Source organism: Schistocerca nitens, chromosome 4 (assembly GCF_023898315.1).
Source record: "Schistocerca nitens isolate TAMUIC-IGC-003100 chromosome 4, iqSchNite1.1, whole genome shotgun sequence".
NCBI lineage: Eukaryota > Metazoa > Arthropoda > Insecta > Orthoptera > Acrididae > Schistocerca > Schistocerca nitens.
In genome coordinates, this window is record NC_064617.1 from 109163353 (window position 1) to 109174766 (window position 11414).

Consider the following 11414-nt stretch of genomic DNA (forward strand, 5'->3'; position numbering starts at 1 on the left):
GACAAAGCAGCTAAATACCAAGGAGCAATATACGCCAGCTAGAGTGCCAAGAATGTAAATCACGAACTTCAAAACTAGATATAAAAAACGTATAAGGAGCTGGATATATGAAAATAGCCATTCTACCTTCGCCGAACACCTGATAAAACACGGACATGAACCATCCAACATGGAATGTGACATGACAGTTATCAGAGTGAATAATCACAACAAAAACATCCTGACATCGCAAGAAAACGTTCGCATACAAAGAGCCATTGCAATGGAAAAGAAGGTACTCAACGGCCAAATCTATATAAGCAATAACACTCTGATCATGCTAGCCATCAAAGCAATAACACCGAATTGTAACCATGATAAATATGATAAATAATTAATGAATAACCTCCCCCCCCCCCTCTCCCTCTCTCTCTCTCCCCTCCCACACACACACACGCATAAATTTTATCAAACCACAAAAAGCAGACAAACACACAACAACAGTTGGCAACACTACAAACCGAAAACACACATATGTTGACCACAAAATGGAAAGTGTAAGCGATATATGCGAGGTGACAAGAGTGGGTGAAAGATCGCCAGAAATCGGCCAGCTGGAAACTAACAAATACAGCTCCAGGATCGCACACATAAGTTAACAGCGCTGGAAATCGCAAGTAACACCGAACGATAAGTTCACACTACGGAATTTGTGCTACAAAAGTTCATTCTAACCTAAAAAAAAAAAAAAACAAGAGAAAAACACAATAAAATGTAATATAACAGGGTATTATATCTACGACATAATTCGTTTATTGTATGTATAAAACCAAACGTGTATTTCAGGCACTGATGATGCTTTCCAAATAAAAGAAGAGAATCGCGTATGGTAGTAAACAAATTGCCTTCATTTAGTTACATAGACAGTAATACCTCCACGAAAAATTATTTTATTAAAGTAATTTGTATTATTTTAGCATCCAGAATGAAAAAAATTCGACTTCTGTTATCTGTTCAGAACTTGTCTTTAAATAAATTCTTAAATAAAACATTCAGTGTTACCTGATTTCGTGAAGCGAAATCGATGCGATTAGAGCATTTTATTACGTAAAAAAAAATATTCCTGAGCACTCATCTTCTATGGTATCATTAAAAGACTAAATATTCTACTGCTTTTTGTTCCTGTAATATTATTTAGGAAGACAGGCGAAGCTCGCAAGTTATTTAATAAAAAGCTATTAGCGGTTTATGGCAATGACCTGCAATGGCTTATGGCCGTTAGAAAACTCTTGCGCGTTTGCTTAATAATTCAAGGAGAGGAGCTTCTCAGAAAGGAACAAAGTAAGTTAATTTTTTTAACTATTGAATTGTATTCTGAAATTAAGCACAAAGTAATACATTTACAATACACACGTTTTCGTTTCACAAGTAGTAAGCGCCAACTTCCTTCTTGTACAGCGAGACAAAAAAGGGTTGTCACTTTTCTCTCTGACGCCGCGTGAAATGTTTATTACGCCAGAGAGCTTGATGAGTTTTATCGAAAGCTAACATCGTCATCTGCTATTCTTTACACATTTTATACGTTGCGAACTCATATATTGGGTTTCATTTCACACTTCATTACATTTTCACAACACGACGCTGTTTCCTATTTTATCGCCGTGGCATATATAAGACTTAAACATGGATGGCACAACCTCCAAAAGGGCACTCACAGACGTTAGGCAGATAGATTTAGATACCTGCGAAGAAATCTTCCTTAACAGAAGAAATAATTCAATTAATCCACCAAAGCAGGAAATAGAAAAATGTTCTGGAAAAAGAAAGGAATAAAGTAATACAAATGATTTAGGAATGAAATGGATATACGATGGAAGGAAACTAAAACGAAATGGCTGCGGGAAAAATGTGAAGAAACCGAAAAAGAAATGTTCGCCAGATGGACAGCTTAGGAAAATGGACAAGTCGTAATAACTTTCGGTGAATTTACGATCGAGCGTTTCAGCATTGGCAAAAGGAATTTCATTGTTGAACGCAGAATCGATTAAAATAAGCGCCTCTGAGAGAATGAGGAGTAAGAGGAACTGCGTCATAACATGATATAAGGAGAAATTGAAGTCGATTAGGAAGACATTGGAGAATCAGTGTTAGACTAACAAGTCTTTGCAACGGTTGTCAAGAAACAAGGAGTAAGGGATTGATACCTGTAACATTCCTTTGGAATTTACAATATCATTGGAAACAAACGAGTATTCAAGTTAGTGCACAGAATCTTTGAGAGTAATCAAGTTGGTATGTAGAAGCTATGAGCCTGGAGGCATACCGTCAGGCTTTGGGAAGAATATCACCCACATAGACTCATTGCTAGCGAGACCATATAAAAGTAACAACTATCGCACAATCAGCTTAACAGCTCCTGCTTCCAAATTGCTGACACGAATAATACACAGAACTATAGAAAACTGTGGTCTTAAGGAAGGCAAAGGCACGGGAGATGCAATTATGATGTTGCGATCGATAATGGATATTAGACTCGGGAGAAATCAAGAAACATTTGCAGGATTTTTTGACCTAGAAAAAACATTCAACAAGCAATGTATGACTTTCGAAATTCTCAGAAAAAATAGTTTCAAGCTATAGTTAAAGACGGGTAATATACAGAGCGTACAAAAGTCCGGCTACCATGTTAAAACAGCATAACTTGGAAAATATTAGAGGCAGTGCATCTTGCGTTAATGCAAAACGTTTAGCAGCTGTCAAAGTTTTATTTTTGCTATACTAGAATTTCATTGTGTACCCCACCTGTCACTCCTAGAATATTAAGGCGACGTTAAGAGTTCTCCCTACGTACGGGTCAGCATCGCAGCATCAACAGTCGCTTCATTGATTCATACACGAATGGTAGCAATGTCATTGACTCATGTGGTGTACACGCGATCCTTGACGTAACCCCACAAAAAGGAACCCAAAAGGCATCACATCGGGAGAGCGCAGGAAGCGTGCGATGTGACCGTCACGACCCAGGTGTTTCTCAGGAACACTCAGTACACCGACATCTTCAAACTCCATTGTGGGACTGCGCCATCATACGAGAACACGATGGACGGCTGCAGTTCTTCGACCTGTGGCAGCGAAAACAGTTCCAGCACTCCTAAGTAAACATTTCCGATACGGTTTTTTCTGCGAAGGAACATAGACCTATCAACCTACCACGAATCTGGCTACATCAAACGTGAAGCTTTGGGCTATCAATGTTGTGTTCCCTTGAGTTGCGTGCTTTTTCTGAGACCCAAATCCTAACGCTGAGGCAATTCACCTGTTCAGAAATGCGGACCGTTGTTTCATCTGGAAACAGGCACTTTCCCAGGTAATCATTGTCAGCATCTGTAGGGGTCATCCTGGAACACGCGAACGCATACCGCATAAGACGATCGTTTGGCTGCAGTGCTTGGAGCATTTGCTTTTTGTCTGCAAAAAGGCGTAACTGCTTTTGTAACACTTTATGGACGATTGATCGTGCTTTCCTCAATCCGCGTGAAGCGCGACGAAATGACTTCTGCGGGTTGTGTGGAAATGTACACTCCTGGAAATTGAAATAAGAACACCGTGAATTCATTGTCCCAGGAAGGGGAAACTTTATTGACACATTCCTGGGGTCAGATACATCACATGATCACACTGACAGAACCACAGGCACATAGACACAGGCAACAGAGCATGCACGATGTCGGCACTAGTACAGTGTATATCCACCTTTTGCAGCAATGCAGGCTGCTATTCTCCCATGGAGACGATCGTAGAGATGCTGGATGTAGTCCTGTGGAACGGCTTGCCATGCCATTTCCACCTGGCGCCTCAGTTGGACCAGCGTTCGTGCTGGACGTGCAGACCGCGTGAGACGACGCAACATCCAGTCCCAAACATGCTCAATGGGGGACAGATCCGGAGATCTTGCTGGCCAGGGTAGTTGACTTACACCTTCTAGAGCACGTTGGGTGGCACGGGATACATGCGGACGTGCATTGTCCTGTTGGAACAGCAAGTTCCCTTGCCGGTCTAGGAATGGTAGAACGATGGGTTCGATGACGGTTTGGATGTACCGTGCACTATTCAGTGTCCCCTCGACGATCACCAGTGGTGTACGGCCAGTGTAGGAGATCGCTCCCCACACCATGATGCCGGGTGTTGGCCCTGTGTGCCTCGGTCGTATGCAGTCCTGATTGTGGCGCTCACCTGCACGGCGCCCAACACGCATACGACCATCATTGGCACCAAGGCAGAAGCGACTCTCATCGCTGAAGACGACACGTCTCCATTCGTCCCTCCATTCACGCCTGTCGCGACACCACTGGAGGCGGGCTGCACGATGTTGGGGCGTGAGCGGAAGACGGCCTAACGGTGTGCGGGACCGTAGCCCAGCTTCATGGAGACGGTTGCGAATGGTCCTCGCCGATACCCCAGGAGCAACAGTGTCCCTAATTTGCTGGGAAGTGGCGGTGCGGTCCCCTACGGCACTGCGTAGGATCCTACGGTCTTGGCGTGCATCCGTGCGTCGCTGCGGTCCGGTCCCAGGTCGACGGGCACGTGCACCTTCCGCCGACCACTGGCGACAACATCGATGTACTGTGGAGACCTCACGCCCCACGTGTTGAGCAATTCGGCGGTACGTCCACCCGGCCTCCCGCATGCCCACTATACGCCCTCGCTCAAAGTCCGTCAACTGCACATACGGTTCACGTCCACGCTGTCGCGGCATGCTACCAGTGTTAAAGACTGCGATGGAGCTCCGTATGCCACGGCAAACTGGCTGACACTGACGGCGGCGGTGCACAAATGCTGCGCAGCTAGCGCCATTCGACGGCCAACACCGCGGTTCCTGGTGTGTCCGCTGTGCCGTGCGTGTGATCATTGCTTGTACAGCCCTCTCGCAGTGTCCGGAGCAAGTATGGTGGGTCTGACACACCGGTGTCAATGTGTTCTTTTTTCCATTTCCAGGAGTGTAGTTTCCAAGTTATGCTTCTTTTTTTTTTTTTTTTTGAACCGGTAACTCTGTATAATGTGTACGAGAGTGAAGAGGGAACAATAAAAAGACAAACAAAGAAGTGGTCGATTTAAAAAGTAAGTGAGGTTGCATTCCTATCTGCTCCTCCTCACTGATCCACCTGTACACTTATGAAGCACTGACGGAAATGATGACAATGTCATCGAATGACACTGAAGTTGAAATGCCGTTAGATGGTAGAGCAGTGATAAGATTCGCTGAAAGTGTAGAAGACTTATAGGACCTGTTGATTGGGACAGTCAGTCTACCGAGCACAGAATGTGGCTTGAGAGTAAACTACAGAAAGACGAAACTAATGAGGAGTTGCAGGAACATGAGTGAGGGCAAACCTAACAATCAGATGTGGGGACAGCGTTGTAAAAGCATTTAGGATCTCTGCTACCATGAAAGTAAAATAGTAAAAGTAAACACTGATTAAATTCCATGGTTTCAGCATATGGACTATTATCTTTGTATTTTGTGCTAAAATAGGAACTAATATTTTTTATCGGGTTTATTTCATTAGTTTAGTCCTCTTAGTTTCTTTAACGAAGTGAAACACAGATGTGTCTGTAGTAAGGTCACGTCCTATTAATGAGTGATTCACATAAAGATAGCAAGTCTCCCACCTCAAATTTAACCTGATGTACCCCAACCAGAAACTCAGGCTCAAAAGTTACATAAATAAGATATGTAATAAAATTGTTATAAAGAAGTACGAAGCCAGATCCTCTGCTGTGATGGGTGTTCGCCTTGGTCGGGTACAGTGATCCTGCCACTTGATTGTTGCACATAGTTAACCTTGCCACATCGCTGTCTACTGTTCCCTAACTTCTGAAGCATATACTACATAGCAATAAAATGATTCCTCTGGTAACTCCCAGCTAGTAAATAATTTCATGTGGAAGTTGGAATTGCTTTTGTTACTTACTACGCTATATTATTTCGGAATAATGTAAATGACGTGTGTGTGTGTTGTCTTCACAGGCCTGACTTCATCGCCCAGGGCATGATGACTGCCATCAGAGAGGGCAAGTCGGGCTCCGTCTGGATGGCCAATAACAACAAGATCAAGGAGATCGTCTACCAGCGCCTCGTCCAATAAGGACTGCTATACACATCTTTCATTTTGTATAAGTCACATTATCATGAATAAAGCATAGGTGATTTGAGTGCAGCAATAAGAGTTACTCTGTGTGTTTGCCACCCACTGGACATACCCCATGTTCTGGTATAACTGGCTCCTACAGGCGATGTGGGAACCTTTTCCTAGAAGGTGAAACGCTGTTTGAGGTTAATCCATTCACAAAGGTTACTCTTTCAAGTGCTTAGTTTTTTGCAGCTGAAGTCAATAACCATAAAATTCTTCTTGGGTGTAGACAGCGACATGTTGCGAAATGATGCTTCAGAGTTAGGGCTACTATTTCAAATGGCCATCATAGTGTGTAACAATGAATAATGCGTGCGATGAATTATTCAAACAATGCAGGAAGGTGAAAATTTTAATAATTGGGCAGAAATTACAATGGGACTCCCACAGTGCTCCTATTCCTTAAATATGTGAATGGCCTTCCACTTAACAGTTATGAAGCGCAATTGATACTTTTTGCTGACGATACCAGTGTTATAATAAATCCCATTAGAGAGAAAGCAACATTGTTAATGATGTTTGCCAAAGAGCTATTTAAGTGCTTCTCTGAAAAATGGTCATTCCCTAAGAATTTTGAGAAAGCAAACGATATTCATTTCTGTAGAACAAATAGTGTCATAGCAACAACTGACGTAGGACGTAAAAAATAAAAAAGAGTCAGTTATCAGATTAGATTGATCAAATTTTTTGCGTGTATATACTGATGTAAACTTGAGTTGAAGGAAGAATATTATGGAGCTTCCCAGACAGTGAAGTTCAAGTACTTCTTCTCTTCGTATAATTGCTAAACCTGGAAACGAACTAATCAACCTGCTGACATATTGTTCTTATTTCAGTTCCATAATGTCTTATGCGTCATTTTCTGGTATAACTCATCACTTAGAAAGAAAGTATAGATGGCATAAAAATGAGTAGTAAGAATAATATGTGGTGTTTATCTGGGTAGTTGTAGCCTGTTCAAGAAGCTAGTCATTTTAACTGCACTATCACAATACATGTATTCGTTAATGAAACGTGTCATAAATAATCTATTACAACTTGAGAAGAATAGTCATGTCCTGACATACGACACTAGAGAAAAAAATTAGCCAGAGTGCCAACGGAGTGTAAAGAGTGTCGCAATGGCAAAAATTTTTATGCGATGTAGTTATAATTTAACAATTTTAACATTTTTTATTACTTTACTTGTACCATGAAACCTTGATTCTTGCCAGATTTCATGATCCTATGTCAACGGAAACTACCCTGTAGGTTTTGGCGAGTGAGTTGGCGAGTTTCAAAATATGTGACATACTCGTAAGTGGGCAAATCTTTTGATCACATTGACTTAAAAGCTTAAATTTTTTACACCATGGACAAATGTTTTTACCACCTGTTACCAGAGCTTGAAAACATAGAACTTTCGTGGTGAATGTGAAGATTTGCATTTACTTCGTCTCAGCTGCAGAATATCTCGAAGAACTGCGTCAACGTCAACTTACCTGGATCACTGAAAATTTCTTACAAGAGAATAAATACTAGTGGGGCATACATGTGCAACGTATCCTATGAGCAAATGAAAGGTAAGTGTAGGAAACACGTTTCCCCGTGAATCCAAGTGTAAAGAATCAAACATGGATGCCAACACGTCTAGTGAAGTGGAACTTGCAGGAAAAATGTGTAAGGTATTGAATTTGAGAGTCGAATCAGAAACTCAACATATAGTGGTTGGAAAAAATATCTACATCTGCATGGTTACTCTGCAATTAAGTGCCTGGCAGAGGGCTCATCGAACCATTTTCATACTACTTCTCTACCATTCCACTCTCGAATGGCGCGTGGGAGAAAGAAACACCTAAATTTTCCGTTAGAGCTCTGATTTCTCTTGTTTTATTATGATGATCATTTCTCCCTACGTAGGTGGGTGTCAACAAAATATTTTCGCATTCGGAAGAGAAAATTGGTGACTGAAATTTCGTAAATAGATCTCGCCGCAAAGAAAACCGCCTTTGTTTCAGTGACTGCCACCCCAATTCACGTATGATATCTGTGACACACTCACCCCTATTGCATGATAACACGAAACGAGCTGCCCTTCTTTGCACTTTTTCGATGTCCTCAGTCAATCCTACCTGGCAAGGATACCATACCACGCAGCAATATTCCAGCAGAGGACGGACAAGTGTAATGTAGGCTGTCTGTTTGGTGGGTTTGTCTTTTAAGTGTTCTGCCAACAAAGCGCAGTCTTTGTTTCGCCTTCCCCAGAACATTATCTATGTGGTCTTTCCAATTTAAGTTGCTTGTAATTGTAATTCTTAGGTATTTAGTCGAATTGACAGCCCTTAGATTTGTGTGATTTATCGTATAACCAAAATTTATCGGATTTCTTGTAGTACCCATGTGGATAAGCTCACACTTTTCTTTGTTTAGTGCCAATTCCCACTTATCGCACCATACAGGAATTCTCTCTAGATCATTTTGTAATTGGAATTGGTCGTCTGATGATTTTACTAGACGGTAAATTAGAGCGTCTTCTGCAAACAACCTAAGGGGTTTGCTCAGATTGTCACCTAGATCATTTACGTAAATTTGGAACAGCAGAGGGCATATGACGCTACGTTGCGGAACGCCGGATATCACATCTGTTCTATTCAATGATTTACCATCTATCACTACGAACTGTGGCCTCACTGAGAGGAAATCACGAATCCAGTCACACACTTGAGACCATAATCCATACGCACGCAATTTGATTAATAATCGCTTGTGAGGAATGGTATCAAAAGCCTTCTAGAAATCTAGGGATATGGAATAGATCTGAGAGCCCTTGTCGACAGCACTCATTACTTCATGGTAAAGAGCTACCTGTGTTGCACAAGAACGATATTTTCTGAATCAGTGTTGGTTATATATAAATAAGCCATTTTCTTCAAGGTGATTCATAATGTTCGAGTACAATATATGCTCCAAAATCCTACTGCAAATTGAGGTCAGTGATATGGGTCTGTAATTCAATGGGTTACTCCTATTTCCTTTCTTGAATATTGGTGTGACCTGTGCTACTTTCCACTCTTTAGGAACAGACCTTTCGTCAAGTGAGCGGTTGTATACGATTGCTAAGAAAGGCGCTATTGTGTCTACTTTGAAAGGAACCTGATTGGTATACCATCTGGACCGGAATAATTACCTTTCTTGAGTGATTTGAGTTGTTTCGCCACACCTAAAATATCTACTTTTATGTCACTCATCCTAACAGCTGTTCTGGTTTCGAATTCTGGAATATTTACTTCGTCTTCTTTCGTGAAAGAATTACGGAAAACTATTTAGTAACTCCGCTTTAGTAGCACCATCATCAGTAACATTTCCATCGCTATCTCGCAGTGACCATATTGACTGTTTTTTGCCACTGGTGTACTTTACATACTACCAGAATCTCTTTGGGTATTCTACCATATTTTGAGACAATGTTTCATTGTGGAAACTATTAAAAGCATCTCGCATTGACGTCCGCACTAAATTTCGAGCTTCCGTGCAACTTAGCCAGTCTTGGAGATGTTGCGTTCTTCTGAATTTGGCATGCTTTTTTCGTTGCTTCTGCAACAGTGTTCTGACGTGTTTTGTGTACCATGGTGGATTAGTCCCGTCTCTTATTAACTTACGCGGTTTGAATCTATCTATTGCTCTACGTTGGAAGTGTTCTATATTGTTAAGAGTACATTACATCAGAGAGTGTGCCCATGTGGTGGAAGCTTCCGTAGCGAAGGTAGCCGAAGTGTTTGGTGCTTCAATAAGCACCGTACCCAAGATTTACTAGTATAACGCATACAGCGAAAGCAAAAAGCATCATCCGGTAAGTCGTAATGCGGAGGAAAGCGTGCTCGTGACAGACGGTCGTTGGTTGTGACGGAAAATAAGAGGTCGACAGCAGCAAAGGTGGCTAGAACTGCATGTAGCACTCGCGAGCCCTGTCAGCAGCAAAACAACACGAAGGGAGCTCGATAAATAGGCAATTGCAAGGGGAGCTGGAATTCCAAACTCACCCATCAGTCACATGCAAATGCACGTAACAGGAAAGCATGGTACCTGGATAGTGGATGATTTAATTTGGTCGAATGAGTCTTGTTTCCCCATGTTTCCAACATGTGGCCGAGTTTACGGCCCAAGAGTGAAACATGACGGGGGTTCTGTGATAATTTGGACAGTCATGTCGTGCTATTCCATGGACCCCGCTGGTACCCTGCAAGGTCACATTACAATGGTAGAATGTTTGTTCCCCAGTGGTGACTCTGGTATGCGACAGAGCCCATGTATATTATTATAAATATTTAGAATGAGGGGAAATGGAGAGAGCATTTTGCTGTTAACTATGGTACCTGATGTTTTAGAAGACGTCGTTATTTAGCCTCGTCCGAGTACACCGGATTTCGACGTAAGCGCACGTTGTTCCGTGCAATGACGTGTCGGGCACTTGAAAGAAGCGATCAATAACTTTCTGGGAAACAAAAACGGGGATTGTAATCAAATTTTCGCCGGATAACTTCTGAGCCTCAACAAGATTACCGAAGGGACCTACGTTTGGAAATAAAGTACAGCGAATTACCACTCAGTGACGAATAGTAATTTGCTGATTATGAAAACTTCTTTCAGGTTCCTTCGTCCGGTGGAAACGTCGATGATTTCTGTGAACATTTGTACTAAAATGATAATTAAACAGTTATGAACATAGGGCATGAGAAATTGGCTAGTGATTGCTATTTAAATAACAAGTAAAATAACTGCATACAGTTTATAATTAAGTTTTAATAAGCTAAACAGAAACTTACTTTAAACATTTTTCCACACATTATCATTGCTGACAATGTCACATAAACCAGCTTTTGTGGTAATAATTACAATTCTCTGAAATAGGCAAATATCCATTGCTTTTTTTATATGTCGTACTTCTTGATATATTGAGACGTTTCACATCGAAACTATTCACATTCCATACTTTTAATTATAAATTACAATGAACTGTAATAACGAGCGTCTACACATACAGACAGAAAAAAACATAAGTGGCATAGGATTTAGTACACACTTTGATTTCACATTGTATCTCATATTTTGTTTCACCGCGGTCGGGCTTAAAAAATGTTTTTGACCGCTTTTAAGTATATCGGATCGCAATAGTAATCTTTGGCTCTCTGCGCCAGAACTGCTCACGTCAATTCACCCGAATTTCACAATTTCACTCAGTCTTTCATTCTCTGGAGAACTTATTCA

At 41.5% G+C, this 11414-nt stretch overlaps 1 protein-coding gene across 1 annotated transcript in view; it reads left to right on the forward strand.

The window, feature by feature from the left end:
• LOC126252146 (15-hydroxyprostaglandin dehydrogenase [NAD(+)]-like) overlaps nt 1–6204 on the forward strand; it is a 90422-nt gene extending 84218 nt beyond the window's left edge. Inside the window, exon 7 of the mRNA XM_049953014.1 lies at nt 6008–6204. Coding sequence (XP_049808971.1) covers nt 6008–6125 — 118 coding nt within the window. The 3' untranslated portion in view covers nt 6126–6204. The remainder of the gene's footprint in view (nt 1–6007) is intronic.
• Nucleotides 6205–11414: the final 5210 nt, after the last annotated feature.